This window comes from Anomalospiza imberbis, chromosome 18 (genome assembly GCF_031753505.1).
Source record: "Anomalospiza imberbis isolate Cuckoo-Finch-1a 21T00152 chromosome 18, ASM3175350v1, whole genome shotgun sequence".
NCBI classification, from domain to species: domain Eukaryota; kingdom Metazoa; phylum Chordata; class Aves; order Passeriformes; family Viduidae; genus Anomalospiza; species Anomalospiza imberbis.
Genome location: NC_089698.1, coordinates 10723847 through 10747317, shown reverse-complemented (window position 1 = coordinate 10747317; position 23471 = coordinate 10723847). Strand labels below are relative to the sequence as shown.

At 45.6% G+C, this 23471-nt stretch overlaps 2 protein-coding genes across 3 annotated transcripts; one reads left to right on the top strand and one right to left on the bottom strand.

Annotated features, from left to right (window-relative positions):
• On the top strand, positions 1-3729 carry POP5 (POP5 homolog, ribonuclease P/MRP subunit). 2 transcript variants are annotated; one of them, XM_068209062.1, is made up of 5 exons: positions 13-153; positions 326-468; positions 563-712; positions 1221-1304; positions 1483-3729. In XM_068209062.1, exons 1-5 carry the CDS (start codon positions 134-136, stop codon positions 1584-1586), a joined length of 501 nt encoding a protein of 166 aa, XP_068065163.1. In that variant the 5' UTR covers positions 13-133; the 3' UTR covers positions 1587-3729. The 2 variants fall into 2 exon arrangements, with proteins under 2 accessions (XP_068065164.1, XP_068065163.1); XM_068209063.1 differs by lacking the exon at positions 563-712 and having other exon boundaries at positions 1-153.
• On the bottom strand, positions 2088-23213 carry RNF10 (ring finger protein 10). Its single transcript, XM_068209036.1, has 17 exons — positions 22643-23213; positions 16800-17002; positions 13774-13973; positions 12683-12773; positions 11465-11649; positions 11251-11387; positions 9625-9785; positions 9170-9295; positions 8756-9014; positions 8396-8529; positions 7738-7855; positions 7345-7446; positions 6724-6858; positions 5816-5913; positions 5527-5587; positions 5217-5375; positions 2088-4313 (listed from the first exon to the last, which is right to left on the bottom strand). Exons 1-17 carry the CDS (start codon positions 22800-22802, stop codon positions 4237-4239), a joined length of 2406 nt encoding a protein of 801 aa, XP_068065137.1. The 5' UTR covers positions 22803-23213; the 3' UTR covers positions 2088-4236.
• Positions 23214-23471: the final 258 nt, after the last annotated feature.

The window sequence follows — 23471 nt, the reverse complement described above, 5'->3', positions numbered from 1 at the left end:
GCCGTCCGGGGGCCGCGCTGTCCTCCCCTTGACCCCGCCCCTGCACGCCGCCCATTGGCTACAGCGCGCGGGGGCGCCTCCCCATTGGCCGGGCGCGCCGTCCGTCCGTGCCGCGCGCCGCGCCGCCGCCGCCATGGTGCGGTTCAAGAACAGGTGAGGCGGGCGGGAGGCGCCGCCGCGCCGTGCGGGCCGGTCCCGCGCCGTGCGGGCCGGTCCGGCGCCGTGCGGGCCGGTCCCGCGCCGTGCGGGCCGGTCCGGCGCCGTGCGGGCCGGTCCGGCGCCGTGCGGGCCGGTCCCGCGCCGCTCACGCCGCGCTGTCCCGCAGGTACGTGCTCTGCGAGGTGGTCTCGGAGGACCCGCGGTGCCGGCAGTGCATCGAGGACCGCGCGCTGGGCCTCGCCGTCAGAGACGCCATCGCACGGGTGCACGGGGACTACGGCCTGGCGTGCTGCTCCGTCTCCTTCACGGGTGCGGGCGAGACGGGCGGCCCCGGGGGAGCGGGATCCCTGCGGGGGTGCGGGATCTCTCCGGGCCCGCTCACCCGTGCGTGTGTGTCCCGCAGTGAAGTACCTGAACGCCTACACCGGGACGGTGCTGCTGCGGTGCCGCAAGGACTCGTACCGGCTGCTGTGCTCCGCGCTGCCCTTCGTGCGGCACCTGGAGAGCCGCGCCCAGCGCTACCCCTGCTTCCTCAACACCCTGCACGTCGGAGGTCAGGAGCCCCCCGGGCCCGGGGGGAGGACAGAGCTGCAATCATCCCTGCCACGACGCTGTGGTGCTGCTCTGGATCCGACAGACGTTTCTCGTGTTACTAACAGCAACTGCTTTCAGCAGATCTAAATAAGAAACAGGCACCAGCAGTTCTTTTTTGAAACCCTCGTTAATTTTGTTTGAAGCTTCATTACATTTATCACAAAACCAGAGAAGCAAATACAATGTTACATTATTTTAAAATATATTTTCAAAGTATGGTATCTTCTGATTTGTGAAAATTAACCCCCAGGGAAACTAACAGGCACTGCGTGTTAGAAATTATTACTCCACCACTTAACCTCAGCAGTGCAGAAATGAAGTCTACAGCCCCTCTGTAGCATTTGCATTAACAACCTTGTTTCCTGGGGCATTTGTCACTTGACACAATGCTCTTTGGGAAATACACACACAGCTCTGAAACATTTGGTTGTGCAGATTGTTACATGCTGTTCTTGTGACTTCCACAGGTACCATAAGAACATGTCAGAAATTCCTGATTCAGTATAACAGAACACAGCTGCTGAGGTTGTTGCAAAACTGTACAAATGAAGGTGAGTTTCTCCAGCCACTTTCCTAAAATGTAGCCTCAGTTCCTGGGGTTTTTGTAGGATACACTGGGCTACTTCTGAATCCTTGGCCTGAGAAATGTTTCTGTGTTTAGAAGTGGAGGACAGTCCAGGGTATGTGGAGAGATCAAGCAATAACCCTATGTTGCTTTCTTAATTGCAGAGGAAAGACAATGTATACAGAAGTCCTTGCTGAGCTGTTCCCTTACAGAAGAGCAGTCTCAAAGTGGAGATGAGGAAGAGGATGATGGCACAGAGTCAGACTGAATATCACTTGTTATTGTTCACCTGTATTCTGCACTTGTTTAATCAGGATGTGACTGGTTATCTTCAGTGTTAAGCAGTGCAGGGGACTGGAAAAGCATTTGTTCATAATTTAGACTTCATTCCCCATTCCAAATGTTTTTAAACAAATTAAAAAAAAATAAAACATTATTTCACTTAAGTAGGCTACTTGCCTGTTTCACTCCAAGAGTCAAAACCACTTGCACTCCTGAGGAGTGTAGCAGCTCAACGTGTTCTTCATGCTGAGGTAGAAGGGAGCTTTAGGAGTTGGCACAGACAAGGAATGCAGTTATTCTCCTTCAGCATACAAAAAGCATTAACATCTGCTTTTTACTTTAAGTGCACTGTTAGCCACAGGGCTATCCACTGTTTTGAGTGAGAAAAGCACCAGTTGTGTACACAGGAGCAGTGAGTACATGGAATGTAGGGCAGAGCTGCAGGGCTCAACTCCATCCCCCCCGTTATAAAACTCATAGGTACAAGTACTGCTTAGATATTTATTAAGTTTACACCAATCAGTTACAGGAAAGTAGCATTGCTGGTATTATCTCGAATCCATAGGAAAACAAGATACAATTGAAGATGCTGTCCCTGTGGGGGCTGCCCCTGCAGCAGGGACAGCCTGCCTTGCCCACATCACTTCCCTTATCCTAGTGCCTGTGACACGTGGAGGTGAGTTACACCAGCTCCAGCTATTCTCTCTTCCCAGTGCAAAGAAAAGTTGACTATAAATGTGCAGAGATAACAGAACACAACAGATACTGGTTAGACACTTAAGTAGTTACTCCTGTTCCTTAGCTTAAAATGACTTGCTGTAAAGACAGTTCACTGCATATTTGAATCTCTCTAAATTGTTTTCTCTGCCCTCACCAACTGTTTTCCTATATGCATTTAAAGTATTGACAGCAAGATGTGTTACCACTGCCAGGTATCTTGTCTTGGTTTCTTTGCAGTCCCCTGACAAGCTGTACTGTCTTTCATTGAGTGGGGTTAGTTGTGACCAAGCGTGAAGTCAAGCTGCTTTCAAAGAATGTCTTGCAGGTGTTTCCTCTATCCTCCTGCAGCAGTTGGAAGTATTCTTTACCTCCCTCTCCCCCTGTTCTTTCTGGTTTACAGCCACATGTGATCGGCTCTTTGGTACCAGCTTCCCGTGAGGCACACACGTGGAGCCTGTTGCTCTGAAATCAAGCACCCATGTACTAACATCAGCTTTTTAAACAGGGACACAACCACTGAGTGCCAGTGGTGTTGGAATACCTGACTCCAGGTGCCTCAGACACACACTTCCTTGTTCAGATCAGTGTCAGAGGGACGAGCACACTGAAGCCTGTACCACTGGGGCTGAAGACAGCACACTGTCAGTCTCCCACCCTAAATTCAGTGGTACTTTTCACCAGTGGCCTGCAATTAATTCTGCTAGCAGGAATGTAAAATTTGAATCTGTGCAATGTTCTAGGGCTCCATGCTGCTATGACAGCTCAGCTGCAGCATTGTAAGTGCATGTGCGTATGATTTATTGCAACTGTTGGCCTTGACTGGTATGTTACACCTAAAATTAATTTTATTCAACAAAATCCACACCACTTGACTCAGTAGCTCAAATCAAACCACAAGCAGTGCAGAATGTGACCACCCAAAGAAAGAGCGGGGAGGGGTCCAGAAGAGACATGTTCATAGCACAGATCAACTTAAACCCCAGAACCAAGCACATACAGGCCCTTATCCCAGTACAAGAGAACCCCAGTTTCTTGCTGGGGTGTAAAAGTTATCTACAGACTTCAGCTATCAGTTGTTCTTCCAACTCAAAGAGTAGCCAGTGTCAAACCATCATTCAGAAGGTTGCCAGGAGCCCTAGAGGGGAGTGTTTATTCTAGATGATCAGGTTAAAAAGAATAAGTAGCCCATGGTTGGGAAAAAACAAACAAGAAGTAGCAGCCTCACTCACCCACATTAAAACAGACCTGAACAACTGAGAGAAGTCAGGAGGTTCCTTCTACCACTAGTGCCATTTTGAAATACAAAAATCATCAAGCCACTTTAAAACCAAGTAGCCAAATTCTGCTTTACACTCACCTCAGCTTTGTATCTTTCCAAGCCAGGAGAACAGGAGGAATCCTTGCTCTTTCTTTAGGAAAAGAACAGGTACAGCAGCTAACACTCTAAAGCCAATAAGCTGTTTTGCCTGTATCCAGTGCAGCCAAAGCCAGTTTCTCGAGAGCAGTTTGACAGCTTTACTGCAACAGCACTACTGTCAGTCAGCTGGACTTCTGCCCATGGATAAAGGCTCTCTACCTTTTCTCTTGGATAATATTGCAGTACTTTGGCAGTGCCACACAGCTATAAGGATTTTCACACTGCTTATCAGGCCCAAAGGACTGACTCAGCAATTAGAAGCCTTGGCAGATTTGTATCTGGGTTGTTACTTCCAAAACTGTTTCAGTATGAATTCATTAAACAGGTGGAATCAAAACATATTACTTCAACATATATTGTCATGGTTTCCTCCTGAAGCCCCTAGAAGTCCTGGAAAAACAAGCTTAGGCTGTTCAAATTTAAATACTTAAACTATAGCAGCAAAACAAAGCAAAATTAAAAGAAAACCAGGAGAGGAAACTTCTTTTGAATAGCAGAATCACTTTGTGTGAACAACAGAGGTGCTGAACAATAGCTTCTGCTTCTGTTTCTTTCTTTTCTTGCCTCCCTTTTCCTCTGTGAAGAATGAAAACGATACTGTCATTCTTATCATGGAAGAGGAACATCACACAGAAATGATAAATGACTCTTAAATCTTCCCTGGCTTAAGTGGCTTCTACAGATCCACAACACTTACTATCAATTCACTGAACACCAGGTAGTTTAACAAAAAAATTACTGCTGATGAACTAAGGGAGACTCCATCACGCCTGAAATACAATCACAAACATGCCTGAATGATTGTAAAGTTGCTGTTGCAGCAGCAGCTCCTAGGACTGCAGCATCCAGCAGCTTGCCTTTCCAACAAGTATCACTTTGATACGTGTCCAAAAAAACCACAACTGGAGCAGACACTCCACTGAAACTCCCAGGCCCTCCCATCCAACTCTCCCCATCATCCAGTGCAGTCTCCAAACAGAAGCCAAAGCTAAAAATCAGAACTGAGCATTAAAAATAAGTTACACCAGCCAGCACCAGTTTTAAGTTTACCTCAATTTGTTTCACATTCCCTAATTTGAAATTTCAGCTAGCAGTTACCTTGACATTTTGGTCAAACTGAAGTGGTAGTTCTGCAGCTCAGGTATTTTTAGTTTAGAAATGTATAACCTGAACTTCCTTAAGATAAAGTTTAATTTAGATTCCAGTAGAGACATGGCCAACATGATTGTCAAAAGCCATCTTTGTCCTAACAGGATTCTTTGCTAGTTGGAGATCTCAGCTCCCACTAAGAGGCTGCTTTAAGCTGACAGAAGCCCTAGTCAAGCTGTTCAGAAACCACAACCTGACAATTTTCAGAACTGTTCTCTGGCCAATTTTTGGTCCCCAAAACTGCTGCTTTCACTTCTCCCAGAGAAAGAAGGAGAAATACTCAATTTTTTCACTTCAGAAAGTTTTCCTGCCCTTCCCCCTGCCTTTTACCTGATAAATGATCAGCTGTGGACGGTTTGTCCAGTTTCAGGAGAGCTGCCTCAATAGCTTGGCTGAAGGAATTCTGGAAGCTGGGCACAGGTATCCGGTCAGAGCTGTCACTTTCTCCATCACTGTCTCCAGGCACAGGGAGTGCCAGAGTGTTCTCATCTGAAAGAGGGAAGGATGTGCAGAAGATTGTATAAAACTTTCACCACACAAATGCCCCTCCACACTCCAGATCCTTATTTTGAAGTTACAAGATTTCTCACATTTAGGTGCATGGTAAAGAACCTGAAGTACTAATACCAAATGTTCTTACCTCTTGTCTTTGGAGCAGGTTTAGGCCACGTTTCTGGTTTTGCCTTTCCAACTCTCAACATCTATCAAAACAGTTGTAGGATATGATTAAATTCCACATTCTTGAACAATCCTGCAGACCCACTAAAGTGGCAAGAAAATCTAGAAACCCTTCAAGCACTCAAACCTTATGGTGTCTCCCTAAGATTTATCCCACATTGATCTTGTAGGAGAAGCAACTGTAGTCTCAGCCTAATCCCCAACTAAGACTCAAGTAATTCTGACAAGATTCACTCTGCTACATGGTTTACCTGGGCAAAGGAAGGGAAGGGAGACTCTTCTTCCAAGCTTCCACAGAGCAATGGGCTGACCTGGCTGGCAGCAGGTGACAGTGGAGTTGGAACAGACTCTACAGAGAAAGGAACTGAGAATTAAAGCCAGTTGCACTTGGCCAAGGCAGTCATTATGCTGCTTATCAGGACATAACAGTAATAAAGTTTTATTATCCTGAGTAATTACTCATTTTGATCTCATTGGTTCTCTCCATCAGTCACACAGTGGGATCTCTGAAACTGCCTCAATCTTTTCATTTAAGGATTATTTGCTTGTGAATTTCTTTTGGGTTGTTTTTTTTTTTCCTTGAGGGGCTTTGTTTACTTATTTTAGAAAGCTGGTGGGGGGTAGAGCTTTTTGTTGGGTTTATTTTAAAATAACGTGTTGGAGAATATGGAGATGACAAAGAAAAAAATGCCACTAGTGTTTTCCTGGCAAACACTTTTCTTCCCTTTTTGGGGCAATTGTTTCCTTTCTTCTGCCTCGTGTAAAAGATGGGGTAGCTACAGTGCAGATCTCATATTGTCAAGGTAGAGACAGTAAAAAGAAGACGAAGGAACAGAATGTTTCTTAACCATGTCTGCCTTTTGTGTATTATCTCACAGGCAGCCTAGGAAAGAATCACAGAAAGGTTTGGGTTGGAAAGGACTTGAAGACCATCTCAACCCACCCCCCTGCCATGGGCAGGCAAGCTTTTCATAACACCAGGTTGCTCCAAGCCCCATCCAACTTTGCCTTGAACACTTTCAGGGATGGAGCAGCCAGAGCTTCTCTGTAAAGAAGCTGTTTTCGATCAATATTGAGAAAGTTTAGCATGACGACCTGAGCAATAGATCCCAAAAGAATGATCAAGAGCTAGATGTGATGTGTTTTTCCACATGCTCACCTGTCTGAAACACAGGGCTTCTGCCAAGAGGAGACTGACAGATGCCCTGATGATCAACACTGGTAGTTTCTCCAGGGCAAGAGGTAAAAGCAGGGAACTGCTGCAGATTCTCTAGAGCAATATGGACCTCTGGATCTAGAAAGAGATTTTAAATTAAAGCGCTACACAATGCGGGGGAGGACTGTCAATATGCAAGTCATTTCAGGAGTCTAGGAGGTGCCAACTCATTTCTTTCCACCCTCTATTTGGAGACCAGTACAAGCCCTGCTGCTGGATGGAAACAGTTTCTAGGCCTTTTTTTGCTTTCTTCACTTTTCACTTTACATCGTGATTACTATAAAAACAGAGAGCAATGTACACCATGGAGATAGCTGTGCCCTTGAACGCCCTCCATCTCTCCCAAAATGCACAAGTATGCAGCAATTGCATAACATCACTTAACATCCTGACTAAAACAGCTTATGTTTTTCATTACACAGACATTGTTCCTAATACTTTGTAATCTTGTTCTAAGTACACACTACAAACTACAGGCCTTAGAGTTCATCCTATAGCTCAAGAAACCAGCTCAGCAACCAAATATGACTGAAAGCCCACCAGTTATGTGCCATCACGACTTACATTTGCCCTGTTTCTTGTTTTCTTCTATCTCAATCCTGCGTTCACGCCGCCGTTCATCACGAGCTTTCTTCTGCCGCAGACGTTTCCTCTTTTCAAGGTCATCTGGGAGCAATGCACAATAGTGGATATCAAAAACCCCACACCAATACTCTGGAAAGGTTTCCTCCAGCTCTGGGAACAGCCTTATAAGACATTAGTAACAAAATACGCTCACAAACAACATATGCTCTTCCAAGCAGTTGGGATTTTTTTATTCTTTTTGTAGCTGCTGTCTGTGAAGCAGCGAGATGGGGCTGCTCTGTCCAGCAGTCACCAGACAGTTGGTGCAAGAGGAGTAAAGTGCTAATGTACATTCTTTTTGCTACCATTAAAGGGATAAGAATAACTACAAACCTGAGAACAACTCTAAAGTCTCCTTGGAGATGACAGGTGGCTTCAGAGCCAGTTCACAAATGCTGAACTCACAGGTGAGGGGCAAGTGACAGAGGTAGCGATGACGCTGTCTTATATCCTGATAAAGAGAGAGTGATACAGAGAGTGATACATCACCACAAGGACTAGAGGCAGCCATGGTGATGAACAGAAAGAGAATGCACAATATTCATCAAATCAAATGGAAAAAAATAGCACCAGTGACACAATAGTTACTTTAGAAACTACAAACACATGATGGATGCCCTGAGTCAGAATCAAATGTTCCAAGATCTCCACCAGCTACATAATAATCAGCTGGATGCAGCTACTCCAGCTTGCTTACTGATTTTCATGTTCTTCCTCCCTTCTCACTCACATCACTGGAATAAAATTCTACAACACCAGACTTGCAACACAAATATTTTTGTACTGGACCTTCTAGGGAAAAAAAAAAATCTATATTGCAGCCTACTTATGAAAAGCAACATAAGGCCCAGCACCTTCCACAGATGCCCTTCATAGATTAGCATCCCTACCATACTTATTATTTCTTACCCCTGAGGTGAATCAAGTCTCCTCTACAATGACCAACCTGCTAAAACAAGGCCCTTAATTAATAAGAAGATAAAATAACTACCTCTGTCATGGAGTAGCCAGTTATCTCCACTACAGCTGCAGTTATCTTCTCTGGACTCTTCTCCAAGCTGCCATATTCACGCACAAGGCATCGAACGTTCACAGGGTGAAGGTACATGCACTGCCCATCCTCCGCTGAAAGGCAACACATCATCACTCCTTCCTTGCCTGTTCATTTTCAGTATCCTCCCCACCTCAGGATATCCTCCACTAATAAAATTAAAGCTCCTTCCTGAGTTCCTGTAGGACTTTTATTTCACAAGGGTTAGCTGCATCTAATGAACTGACAAACACGCTCCTCAAGGAGGGTCTCAAAGGAGGCATCTCTGCCCCGACAATTGCAGGATTTCATTGCACTGACCTTGATAGAAATAGTAAAAAGGAGAGTTGCCAAGATGTCCACTGCTAACTGTATCTTTAGATTCTTGGCAGCTTGTTTCAGCTGGATTTGGTTCCTCTATGGGGTTCATAACAGGTTCTCCTACAGTGTCCACCTCAGGTACTTCCTCCTCATCCAGCACTGCCTCTTCTACTTCCACAGGAGGCGAAAAGGAACTTGCCAGGTCAGAGGAAGGCTCCACAAGCTCTTCATCAAATGCAGAGAGATATTCCACATCACACTACCACAGCAGAGAGTACAGAGTTAGTACCACACCACCTACTTCAAAGATTATCATCTCTGCAAAAATCTTTGGCACGAGCTCACCGCACACTGCAGTGTGAGGTGGCAGAATTAAGTGCTAACAGGATCTGCCAGAGCAGATCTGTCACCCACCTTTTTCTCTTGGGAAACAGACTCCACAGCTTTGGAGCTTTCTAGGACCAGTTCTTCCACAGCTGCACTGATTCCAGCAATGCCATTGTTTTTATCCTGGTCAGCAGATAGTGCTGTTTCTCGCTCCTGGAGATCATCCAAAGGGATCAAGTTTCAATTTGCCCTTTAAGCCAGGAGACCACCCCCACAGTTATTTTTAGCCTTGCCCTGGCATTCCTTTACTGGAATACCATCTCATAAAAACCATTCTGCTGTGTTATCCTGAGCACCACATCAGACAGCTGGGGCCCAAAGGCTACAGTCTCTTCCAAGGTGTAGAATGCTACTCCAGCAGCAAACACCAGCACCTTGCTAGAAACCAGAATAATCCCACACAACCATCCATGCAGCAGAACAAGGATACTGAGCATACTCTCAAAGATAAAGCTACTAAAAGGCTCCCAAGAGGTTGTTACCTTCAGCTCCTGGATAGCTGCCTCAATGAAACAGGCTTCTGGGGTGTGTTTTTCTTCCTCATACTGTTTCAGTAATGCTGCTTTCTCCTCCAGGATCACCAGCTGCAGGACCTGCTCCCTGGATGCCAGAAGCAGCTTTGAATACTGACTGTGCTGGTCATCTGCACAGAAGGAGCACCAAATCATTAATATCTGCATGAAGATCCACCAGTTTGGACTGCTGGCTTCTTCTGAAGTTTTGTTACTGTTCACTTTTGTGAGTTACTCCCTCAAGGCAGACACCACTCAGGAAGAGTTTGATACAGACTCCACAAATTACCATTGACAAGCTGGTGTCACATAGCTGCTCTGACTCGAATCTCCCCCACACAGCACTTCATCTGCCACTTTGCCATCGAGTTGCTACACATCAGTAAAAATGAAGCCTAAACTTCTACACTGTAGGAGCATCACCTTTGAGAAGCCTTGAGGGCGTCAAAGCTTCCTGAAACAATGCAGTCTGCAGCTTCTTCCTCTTTTCTCAAAAATACTGCTGTTGGAAATTTCTGCAAAGCCACCCTGCCTTGGCTCAAACTAGTTCATATGCCCATACGTATTAAAAATCCATACAAAACATTATTACAAGGTTTTTACAAGAAGCACAGCAGAAATAGTAAACTAAAGAATTGCAGTTTCGCAAAAGGTGACCATTGCTGTTACTTTACAGCAACCACAGCATCCCATATTAACACAATCCCTGCATTCACTGCTCCCCAAGGGTCCAACTTTGTCTACAGACACCAAGTTAATGGTGAATTTCCTGGCTTTAGAGTGTTCTCAAATCCTAAATTTGTTCTTCTGTTTGTTTTATGAAAAGACTTAAAGTCCCCTAGTTTCAAATACCGAGAAACATGCAAGACCACAGCCTGCATGCTGGCTATCCATCACACATTAGAAGACTTGACTTTTTCCAGAGAGTTTAAATGCATGCAGCCTTTCCTAAATGTGACTGCAAAATGAAGTGAGCCAAGACAGCCCACAAAGCAGCAATGTTCAGTAAAATTATTTCTTTAGTCACAAAATTTTTGCGATACTAACAGATAAGATGATGATGAGTTAGTCACACTCTTGACTGCAGAAAACTGAAGATGTCAGGCAACAGATGTTTGGAATAAGGTTTGCAATAATTTTGATTATTTCCCCATAGCATTCACTGACTTCAGTTGATAAGTGAAGATGATGAAAACCTTGTTGAAGATTACAGCCTTGAAATAGTTTAGACACAGAGACAGTTATTTTTGTGAAGCTGTATAATGAGTCAGGAGGAAAATAAAGTTAAGGACACTGAAGAGCCAATAAAAGCAGTAAGAGTCACACCAATGACTGCAGGATACAAAGGACACATCAAACTATAAGCAGTGACTGTAAAGGCAGGAGTCTGCAGTTCAGTCACTTGAAGGGACAAAGGACACAAGTTAAAGCCTCAACAGAAAAACAGAGTGAGTAGAAAGATTACTGTTAATATGTGGTCATCAAGCTTTTCCACTGCTAAGCCCCATGTTTTGCAGCCAGGGTCAGTTGTCCCTACACAAATCCTGGTCACAGTCAGGAACAGGATTGCAGCCACCAGCATTGAGATACACTCACCTCTGATGTAAACAGGCTGAACCACATTCATCCACTGGGACTTGGGCAGTGCTACCAGAACACCTTTCTCTCTTCTCATCAGTTGCATTGTAATGGTGTCACCAATTGCATACTGACGTGTTTCCATAGCAACGACACTGCAACGCACAGAGGAGGTTAGCAGTGTAAACATGACATTGCAAGAAGATGCGTGATTTAATTAACATCGTCTCACCTCTTGAGGTCCTTCTTATGAACAGAGCCATAACAAATAGGACACTTACTCCAGGTCTTCTCACTCAAGGAGAGATAGTGAAGGATACATGCCCAGCAGAAGATGTGCCCACAGCGGGTGATCTTGGCAGCAGTTGGTGGGTACAGACATATGGGGCAAGAGGGCACTTCATGGCTACAGATGCGCTGGAATGGCACATGAGAAGAACAGTACAAGTTTTACACTCAGAAATCAGTTCCAGGCATCCAGAATAAGCCACCTGTAAGATCTATTCTAACATATTATCTTCCAGCTCCTTAGGCTCTGTTTATTTACCACGAAATTAGTGTACTGTGAGCTAACACCTTCAGACTGCACATGGAATAACCTTTTAAGCAACCCATCTTATTTTTTATGTCTTATCTCTACTCTAATGACATTAAAAAAATGAGTCTTCTCATGTTTCCCCTCACGTATTCATCATCTCTAAGAGTTAGCAGCATCCTCATCATGTGAATTCAGACAGTGAGAAGGCAAGCAAGCTCTGTGGCCTCTCCCACAAGCAGACTTGTGCAGCCCTGTGTAACTGTGAGACTGAACTTACCCACTTCCATGAACATGCTAGGTCTTATCAGACACTTTGGTAGCATCTCTGTGTGGCAGAGACATAACTGCCAAGCAAGCACCTTGATTTTTCAGCTCCCTTGTAGTGACAGGTAACAGTAAGCCTAACTCCTCTCCACCTACACCATGCACCAGACTGTCTTGGCAGATATAAATTACTGCTTGAGGCAACCCAAAACTTCTGACCACAATTCTCAAGAGATTTTCCATTTTGTTGCTAGGCAAGATAGGCCACCTATGCACAGAATAATTCTTCAAAATTCTACGCTCTAGTCCTCTTCTGTGGACTCATGCCCAAGTTTTCTGTTAATATCTCGATCACAAGGACTCTGTCTACAGAATGTCAGATACTATTTTTGATGAGCTCCCATCTGCGAAAGCAAGAAGAAGCTGCTAATTTTCCTAATAGATTTTAGCACTTCTCTTTTCCTGTCATGAAAGTATTTCATAATATATTCCATGACAGATCTTTCCCAGTATTGTGGGAGTGACAGAAAAGGCCTCAACTCAAAAACAGATGAGTTTTATGTAACATCACAGAGGGAAAGAGGTAGTTAAAGACAGGTTGAGGTTCTTAAGAAGGAAAAAAAAAAAATCTAGCCCATCACAACTGACCACTTGCTCCACAAAGTCCCAGTTGACCAAGGTATCTGGATCAGCAAAGTGGACTGTGTAGTCCTGTTCTTCAGAGACAACAAACTGGCAGCTGGGGAAAGGCAAAGAGACAGATGATCCACTCAGTTGTTTCTAAAAACTTTGAGAACTATCCTATAGGATTCTCTCAGCTTCTTTGTCCAGCAGAAAACTGCTGGATGCAGTCAGTAACTCCTATCAACAAGAAATCAAGAGTTCAGTTCACAACCAGATTTTCAGGATACAGGTGTGTCTAATTTCAGTTAGACACAACATCACACAGTAAGTACAGAATGAGCCAGGCAGACTGGTTTTCCAGAAACGTGTAGGAAACAGTCAGCTGCAATGGAGATCTATTAAAAAACAGGGAATCCACAAGGGGAAAAAATCTTGTCACAAAAACTACAACTACTAGGGTTCCTGCAAATAGACTTCACTACAATAAGCCACAAAACATTATGGAGCAATCAGAAGCATCAATGCTGAAAATACTTTTTATCTTTAACATCGTCAGAGATAGGATGTCCTGAACACACTTCAAATTCTGGGGAAACTTCCAGTCAAAAAGGAATTCTGCTGCTAGGTTACTATATTGATCATCATTTGGGTTATACTGCATACTTTGGGGCCCGCATAATAATCAGCATTTTAAGAACTACAACCCATATAAGTAATTGCCTTTGGGACTTAAAAATTCAGATTAGCTTTCATCTAGCAACTGCTATCCCTTCTATCTCAACAAAACAACTTTTGGAGAAACAACCATGTTCTATAAGGAACTACACAGATATTCCCAAATAGGAGTGTCATGTCCCAAAGCCACACTTGAAAATTTGAGCAGAGGATTTTTGTTTGTATCTAAAGGACTCGCTCCATCAGATGCCTTGCTAATAGGTGAAGACAACATCCCTTTAAATACAGTCATTATCACTAAGAACACTACAGAAAGGTAATTTCACCCTGGAAAAGACGAGAGACAATTAGTCAAGCCCACACACAATTCCCTGGCTTGTCACCCCTTACAGCTCCATGCCTCTGCAGAAGTCTAAGAGCCCCGTGGATCTCCCACTCACTTGGCCTGCAGGAAGAGCTCCTTGTTGAATGGTTTATGTCCCCACTTGTTCCTTTTCCCCCAGTTGCCATGTCCATTCCCATCAAAATGTCCTGCTTGGCCACGGGGTTCAAAAGTGAAGTTCAGTAAGTGGTTCAGATTAATCTTCTTGGGACCAGAGAACTGGGCAGGGCTGAACTCTGCCCGTTGAGCCTCTGCTACCTAAGAGAGAACAGCATTTGTTAGAAATTGCTGGAGTTTACAGCCAAGGCATCAGTACAGGTGGACATCCAGGCCCCATCAGTGATAGCACACAGATCATGCAGCATCCACTCACTCACCTTCTCCCTTCCCTGTTCTGCAAATCAAGTGGAGCAGTGTTAGAAATGCATGAGAACCTGAAAGTCAGAACTCAGTGCTCTTACCCCACGCTGAGCAAAAGGAGGAGAGAGTTAAAACAACCACAAAGACAAGTAAAAGCTGGCAAAACATAGTCAAGAAGTAGTTCAAATCCTGACAATACTCATTAAGACAGTAATACAAGCCTGATTACCATTTGCACAGGCTGTTTTAGTTAGTTTTCATGTAATGAAGCAACAAGTCAGAATTCAACAGAGGCAGTAGGTGAATTTTCAGCCAGTGATCTAGGTGAGAAGTGCTGCTCATCCACCAGCACTGAAAAACCAGAGTATCAGTTAAAGCCCACAAATACTCGACATTATTTAGACCCACATCAGCATAAAAGCCTCAATCTGGTTTGTTGCCCTGATTTTTAAGTGTTATGAAAGTTTTCAAGTTCTCATAAAACTTCTTTAGCCTTCTGATAATGTTTACATATTCGAGAGTCAGAGTTCCCACACAATTTCATGTATAAATAGAACAGTTTACATATTTCTCTGTGGGTAGAGAGAAATGATTGACTGATCTTTGGACCAGTGTGGTTGGAGAGGTGGTAATTCCATCCTCCAATCCACGGTCACCTTTGGAATTCTATAAATACCAGATGTTTGAATAAAACCGGCTCTTGTTCTCTTTTGAACTTACCAAGCTTCTGTGTACTCATTCCGTGTCCAATAGCGACACTGGTTTTACCTTGGTATCAGCAAGGCCAATACAATTACTTTTGTAATACCACTATCACCTGTAAATTTGCACCCCTGAAGTGTTGGACACAATCTATCTTCAGAGGGCAAACTTTGGCCTGTTTCGAAGACTGGTTGGCAGAGTCCCTTGGAAGGCAGGGCTGAAGGGCAAAAGAGCCCAAAAGACTGGACATACTTCAAGAAATCTTAAAGGCACAGGAACATGCTGTCCCCTTGCACCAAAAAATGAGGGAAGACCAGCCTGGCTCAACAGAGAGTTTTAAACGGAACTCAGGAGAAAAAGGAATTTATGACCTGAGGAAGAAGGGATGGGAACTCAACAGGACTACAACGATGTCATGAGGTTGTGCAGGGAAAGAAGTGAAGGGCCACAGCCTGACTAGAACCTAATCTGGCCACTGCTGTAACAGACAAAAAGATGTTTCCATAAATACATCAGCTACAAAAAGTGAGCTAAAGAAAATCCCCATGCTTTACTGGATGCAGAAGGAAACACAGTGGCAAAGGGTGAGGAAAAGGCTGAGGTACTTAATGCCTTCTTTCCCTCAACCTTTAATAGTAAGGCCAGCTGACCTCAGGGCACCCAGCCCCCTGAGCTGGAAGGCTGGGACAAGGAGCAGAACGAAGCCCCACACTCCAGAGACACAGTCAGTGCCCTGCTGTGCCACTCAGACACCCCCCAAGTGCATGGGGCTGGATGGGATCCACCCACAGGGACTGGGGGAGCTGGCAGCAGTGATCATCGTTTACCAGCAGTCCTGGCAAACTGGGAGGTCCCAGCTGACTGCAAGTCAGCAGATGTGACACACACCTACAAAAAGGGCTGGAAGGAGGATCTGGGGAATTACAGACATGTCAATTTGACCTCCATGATGGGCAAGGTTATGGAGGAGATTATCCTTCAAGCCATCACACAGAGCGTACAGGACAACCAGGGGATCAGGCCCAGCCAGCATGGGTTTATGAAAGGCAGGTTCTGCCTGACTAACCTGATCTCCTCCTATGACAAGGTGACACAGTGCATGAGGAAAAAGCTGTGGATGCTGTCTAGTTGTCTACCTGGACCTTAGAAAAGCCTTTGGCACAGTTTCTCAGAGCATTCTCCTGAAGAAAGTGGCTGCCCATGCCTTGGATAACCATACCACTGTGAGTAAAAAACCTGTCTGGATGGCTGGGCCCAGGGAGCAGAGGGACACGGGGTGACATCCAGCTGGGCCCCCACTAGTAGGGTTCTCCAGAGCTCAGTATTTGGGCCAGTCCTGTTTAATCTCTTTATCAATGATCTGGACAAGGGGATTGAGGGCACCCTATGCAAGTTCACAGATGACACCAACTTGGGTGGGAATGTATATCTGCTGGAGGGCAGGAAGGCTCTGCCGAGGGATCTGGACAGGCTGGACTGATGGGTCGAGGCCAGTGGTGCAAGGTTCAACAACACCAAGTGCCAAGGCCCTACACTCAGGTCACAACAGCCCCTTGGAATGCTCCAGGCCTGGGAAAGAGCAGCTGGAAAGTTGTCCATCAGGAAAAGACCTGGGGGTGTTGGTAAACAGCAGCTGAACATGAACCAGGTGTGCCCAGGTGGGCAAGGAAGCCAGTGGCACCTGGGCTGTACTAAAAATAGTGTGGCCAGCAGGAAGAGGGCAGTGAAACTGTGACACTATAAATTTTCACAAAGGACCCGTGTCATGTGTCCATGGCCTGTCGTGGCACCCATTCCTCAGATGGCATTTTCTCTTAGAGCAGAACAAAGAGCACTCCTCTTCTGTAGTTGCCAAGTTGCTCTGCTCACACTCCCTCTGGCATCTCTACGATGTTAGCACCTTTTATTACTCTCTCCCTTCCCAACCCAGGAACTGAACACAGCAGATCTATCTAGGCAGGTCAGGGTGATCCTCTCATCCCAAGAAAGGAGGCCTTGGAGTCATGGCATTACACTTCTCACCTCATCTCGTCTTCCACCATTAGAAGAGCTAAAAGGTTTGCCACTTCCGCCGCCGCCTCCCCTTTGAGGGGGCATCTTGTTAAAAGCTTTGCTTTTCTGTGAATTGGAGCGACGGGGCTGACTGGAAAAGTTCTCATTTTTTGAATATGAAGTTTCTCTTTTACGATTATAACGCTGTTTGGATCCACTTGCATTCTTTCCATCTGAAAGGAAAATAAAAGAAGAATCAGATCAGCAGCCTCGGAGTTGTACTCACCTCAGCTAAATTCACCTCAGATATGAGCCCACCTCAGCCACTATCTTAAGAGTAGTGTTTATCAGGACATTAAATCCCCCAGCAACCCAAACCACTTCATTCCTACCACTGGCCAAAGAGTTTAAAATAATATATTTGCTGTGCTCTACCTTTTTTTATAAAAAGAGTTTAATTTCTTTTTTCCCGATTTGGAATTGCCACCACCAAATATTAGTGTGTTACCTGGTACATTAAGTTATAACTATTAATATCACATACCACATCTTCATACCCCATTATAAGAACTGACAAGAACTATTTTTCTTCATTTAATTTGCCTAAACCACACAATTTATCATATTTATCACACATAAAACACACTGTACAAATACACCGCTGCCTGCGTTTTTCTTAAAGGCTTCCATTGCCTGTTTTCAATCACTTCTGCACTTTTTGCTTAAAAGATCCCAGCAGATCTAATTCTACCTTAAAAATACTTTTATGTCATCAGGCCAAAAAATGCTAATTGATCTTGAAGCACAAACCAAACACTTTGTGGCCTTGCAAGGAACATACTCAAGACCCAAGTACTAAGTCCACCAACAACCTCTGCAACAAGAGCTGTCTGCCAAAACCTGTACTTAGCACACCGCTGACCCTGACACAGGACACAGTGGTGAAGCACAAAGCAAAAAAATGCAGGAATAAAGAGCAGAAAAATCAATCCAGCTCTTGAGAGGGGTATTCTGTGCCTCAACAGCTGCTAAATCAAACTGCTAGAACAAAGTTAATACTATGAAGGCATTTCTAGTAGTCTTAACACAAGATCAGAAACGCCCAAGGACACAACACGCTGCAGACTGTGTGCTTAACCCAGCACTTCCACTACCTGCCCCAAGTTTTATTTGTAGCAGAGGTACGGTGATAAGCTCAGAAACAAAACTCCTCAGGCCCCACAAGACATCTATACACACCAACCAGCCCCAAAGTCACTCTGGATACTCAGTAAACATTACACAAACAGCAAGACCTCACACAATATCGAGTTGCACTTTATAAAAGTTTCCCTTTTCCCACTTTGCAGTCTTCCTCCCCACCCCTTAACATAAATTTTACGTGGCAGGCAAACACATCACTGTGATTCAGGATCATGTTTCTCATATGGGCAGTTTCATTGCCAGTGCTTCCAGTTTTTCCCCTTTCCCAGCACCACTTCCCATCTATCCAAGCATTTAAAACAGCTGGAATGGCATCATCCACATGAAGTAGCCTTTGTTATTTTAAGTTTTTTCTTCCACCTGCATGCCCCAGAAAAGGTGAGCTGAGAACAGGATGGTCTGTGTGTTACTGTATATTACTGAGGATCCAAGTTCTAAAGAATAAATTAAGCAATAAAAGTGGCTGGACCAGGTTCTGTGCTGGTCTGCTGTTTCCTGCACTTGTCAGACTTCTCTGGCTGCAATTACAGCTAAAACAGGACACTATCATTACTTCCACACGATGTGACAGGCCCATATTGCAGACAAACTTCATCATCAGAATTGGTAATTTACTCTGCTATTCAAAAGGCTGATCCTTTAATTCAGAATTAAACCAACTCTGTCAGAACCACAGCTGGGTAACTCAAACACATGCCTGCATAGCCGGCAGTGCTTTAATACACATCAGGCTAAAAAGACATGGCTTGAGCATTATCAGGAAAAAACACACCAGAAGTTGCCAAGTACTGAGGGTGTGACCAGGTCTGGCTGAATGATTAGACAGACCTTTTTTTGAGAATGTTTGTAGGGAAGAAGGAATAACCAACACCTCAGAGTCTCTGGTAAAAAATTCAGTAGTTTTGAAGCAGTTTCGACTACTCCTTAAGTTACTCCAGAGCAGAATTTGTCAGCTTAGAGCTCAACCACCCTCTTATATCTCTAATTTCAGCAAATGCACTAGAGGGGCACATGCCTGTTGTGCCTGTACCACTTTGCAGTTTCTCTGCCAACTTCAAATGGGGAAAAGAAACAATTCAAAAAAAGTCAGTCTAAAGTGTGTGTTTACAAGTCCCTGAACAAGGAACAGCTCACCCCTGGAGATGACAGAAGAATCTCCTACAACTTAAAGTTTTAATAGAGTTACTCACCACCAGCTTTGTGGGTCACATGGTTTACACACATTCCTGTCATACTACAGGTCCTTTTAAGGCACCTCCTAGAGCCTTTGGGAGTCACTTCAGCAACTCTCACATTTTACAGGAAAGAACTCTCCACTTGTGCCTTTTCAAAAAGGACCCTACAACAGTCTAACAATGCTTCAAACCTGATTTTACAGACGGGCTGTTTCACCCCTTCACCACAAGAATAACCGACCTCAGCAGAAGCCTGGTCCGTCAGAGTAGTAATGAAACTGGTCAGCAGACAACCAGGAGCTTGGAGAATGCATTTGTAAACTGGAACAGCTTTTCCCTACCCTGAATCTAAGCAACCTTCCAACCTTTCCAGCATGCCACACGTCAGGGAGCTCTCTGCTTTCTATCATCAATCCCAGCACTCCCACAAAGGGCAGGACAGGCTACACGCTGGCACAGAGAAAAGTGGAAGATTCTCACCGCCAGCCTCTCTTTTGAAATCCCAGTTTTAGGCAGGTAGGATTTGGTAATTTCTTCTTTACTTACGTTCTTGGCAAATGAGGAGTTAGCAACAGCCAGAGTGCTGGTGAGATACTTACTCTTCACTCAGGTCCTCAGTTAGTCCTTTTGCTGTTTTCATGGCATCTAACATATATATATATATACACAGATTTGGTGGATTTATCTATCCATTCACACTCCAAGAGACTTATAAAAAAATACTGGCTGTATAACTTAAAAACACTAGCAAATCAAATTATTCTGGGATTTTGGAGCAAGCACTGACATTTGTGGTTTCTCCTGCTGCTAGAGGACCTGTATCTCCAAAGATCCGGAGAGGGGAGATGAAGTTCACAGCATTAGAAGCACCTGTAGGTGACCACTTGGGCACTGGAGCTGCAATATTGGCTTGCTATTGGGGTGAGAACTGCTGTTTCCTTCCACCTTTTTTCTGCTGAGCTGTACTGAAGCCAGCAGCATTGCATAAGGGGTCTGGATCACACTAAAGCCACAGGGTGGTTTCATGAAAACACTCTGAGGCCACTGCTGCTGCCAAGGCAAACATCCCAGTGAGCAGGAGGTGACCGAGCTCTCGCTGCCCAGCCAAGCAGGCTCACACTGGGTGATAAGGCCCAGGAACGTTGTGACAACTGTCCATCAGCTCCAGAGGACTGCAGAGAACCCCAACAAGCCTTTTCTGCCTTAGCTACTTTATTCCACTCTAAACGGATGTGATTCCTGTTGGCACACTAACACAACATTAAGAAACTTTTCTGTTAGAAGCTTTCAGTTTAATTTAGTCTCTGAGGCCAGATTTGAAAGATAGGAGGAATCAAACTTCCACAAACAGAAGGGAATACAGTACTCTATTTAGCCAATTTCCAGCAGCACTGCAAGAGAAAGAGAAGGCTCAGGATTAAGCATTTCTGCATTTCCTCAGCTGGACAGTTACAGCAGGTAACTCTGGAAAGCATCAAACGGCAAGTGCTTGACTGGATTTAACCCAGTGACCACCTGAGGAAGGTCTGTGGTCCATAAGATCACCTTCCATTTCAGGAGATGCAAGATTTCCAAATACCTGGAAATCCTATACCTGTGTATTCCTATAGATCTACTATATTATATTACATATAAAATACATATTCCTATTATAGATATCCTATATATATACACCTATACCTGTCCTTAAAGGGGTGCACCACATCAGCTACAAGGACAGTGATAAGGAACTCAAGAAAAGGATTCCATATGGTGACATGCCAGTGTCCTACACCCACCAGCTATGAAAACATGGCCACAGTTTTGCCCAACTATTTGTTTGCCCTAATTTCACCAAGGAAATCTTTTTGTTTTAGTTTTCAGTACCCTCCAGTTAAGATATTCCTAAATAAACATCTACTCCTATGAAGAGATTCTAATTTGTCCAGCTGTCTTTGATGCCCCGTAAGGGAAGAAACTCATCCCTCTGCCCTCCGCTGTAATTTAGAAACAAGTATCACTGAAGTAGAATTATGCCATGACAAAATTTTCCTCTGTTTTATTTAAAAAAAAAAAAAAGTTTTGGGGCTTATTTAATTAAAAGTTTTGGAGTAGAAGAGAACAGTCATCAGGATTCCTCTCCCCACTGCTCCTGAGCTACCAGTGCCATTATTTCAAACCTGTGAAAGGTGACATTCCACAAAAAAATCACTTAACATTTTTATTCTGGGCTGGAACAACAGTCCTTTTACATCCTTCCTCAGTCCAGATACTGTGTCTTCTACACGAAGGGGTACCAGCCACAGCATAAATCATCTTAATCCCTTCCTGAAGGATGTCTGTATTCTGTGAACAATCCTCCACAGAGCCTCACACAGCACTACAAAAGAAGCTGGAGTGAGGAGGTGTCTCTTGGCAAGACAGGGACAGAAAAAGCTCTTCTTAAAAAGACTTCCAAGTGCTTGAATTTGAAGTTAAAATTACATTGTAATTGCACAGTTACACCACAACCTGGGGAGCTGTGGGTGAATCACCTCCCATGTCCCTCTTCTGTCCATCCTGTGGAAGGCCAATTAACACAGGTGAAGAGCAGGTAATACTTGGTTACCCAGGACACGACCATGCTTAAAAGGTCCAAAAGGGAGTCAACAAACACCTCCAAGATACTTATTTTGTTAACCCTGTGGAGTGCACTGCTGCCTTTTCAGAGGCCTCAAGTAATACAGCTGAAACTAACCACCCAGGAGGAAGGAAATTAGTACAGCAATGGTGGTGGAGCAACCTGTTGACACTCCCTCATATACTTCCAGGACTAAAATCACCAATTTTAATCCCTACTGGCTCATTTCCAGGTTTTAGAAAAAAAAAAAAAAAAAAAAAAAAAAAACAGAGGTTGCCAGGAACACTCATTCTTTTCCTAAACAAGTTTAGAGAGCTATGTGGGCTTAGGTCTTACCTTGAAATGACGACAGGAACCACACTGGCTTCTGACAAACTGCTCTGTCAGCAGAACCAGCTGTTTGCAATGCCAAGTGAGACACTTTGGGTTGAATGCCAGATGAGCAAACAACAGCCAGGTAACCCTGAGCTCCCCCAAAGCAGGTCACTGACACACGGGGCAAGGGGCATGTACAGACACCAGACCCCCTCGGTGAGGTGCAATACGCAGGTACAAGATGAAGTTAAGGGCTCTATTCACAAGCACTGGGGAATGTATGTTCTTACTACAGCACAGGGCTTTAGCGCTCAAGCTGCTTACTCCAATACTAATGAAGATAAAGCATTAATCCTTAAAGGAAGAGGAGCGTAGGAACTCCAGCTCACCAAACAGCGAGCAGAGCCGGAAGAGGAAGGAAAAAGAAACCAAAAACAGGCAGTGACCTGAAACGCTGCCTATTAAACCCAGCTGAGACACGAACAACCCGACCAGGCGAAGTTCAGCGTCGCCACACGGCCGTCCGTCCCCGCGGCCCCACGCCCACCGCCCCTCCCGCGGCGCCCCCTCCCAGCTCTCACCGCCTTTGGGCTTAGACTCCCCCGCGGCGGGCCCGGCCGAGGCGGAGCGCGGCTGCTGCCCTTTGCTGCCGGCCGAGGATGCGGGCGCACCGGAGCCGCAGGGGCTGCTCTTGTCCATGGCGGGGGCTGCGGGGGTCGCGCCGGGCGGGCTCTGCAGCATCGACGGGCGCGCCGGGCGAGCGGCGGCCCTGGCAGGGGGGGCACGACGGGCGCTGGCGGAGCCGGCGGGGGCCCAGGCTCATGGCCCGCGGGGGCGACCGGCGGGGGCGGCGCAGCGCGGACTCGGCCTCCTTCATGGCGACATCTTCTCGCTGCTCCGCTCGAACCGGGGAAGGCCGCGGGAGGCCGGGCCGGGCCTGCGGGGCTCCGGGCGCGGGGGAGAGAAGAGCTGCTCACGGAGCCCCGCGGGGCCCGGCGCTGCTGCCGCCCGAGGGGTCGGCACCACCCCGGCACCCACCGGCTGCTCGGCGCCGCACCGGCCCCGGCTCGGCCGCCGCTGCCCCGTAATGGCGACGAGTCGCCCGCAGCAGTGGCCGGACCCGGATGCAGCCGGTCCGGGCGGGCCCCGGGCATGACGGGACTTGTAGTCCCGGGCCGCGCGGGGCGTGCCGGCAGCCGCGGGCCCGCCCCTCGCTCCCCAGCCGGCACCGGGGGGCTCACCCCCCCCTCGGCAGGATAGAAAATCATTTGGTGGAAAATCATTGCCATCCCCTTGTAGCAGATAACCGCAAAAGTTAAAAAAAAAAAAAAAAAGTACCTCATCAGGCCTACTTGAAGTGATATTTTTAATTTTTTCCCTCAAAGGAGAAAAAAAAAACCACAAGGCAAT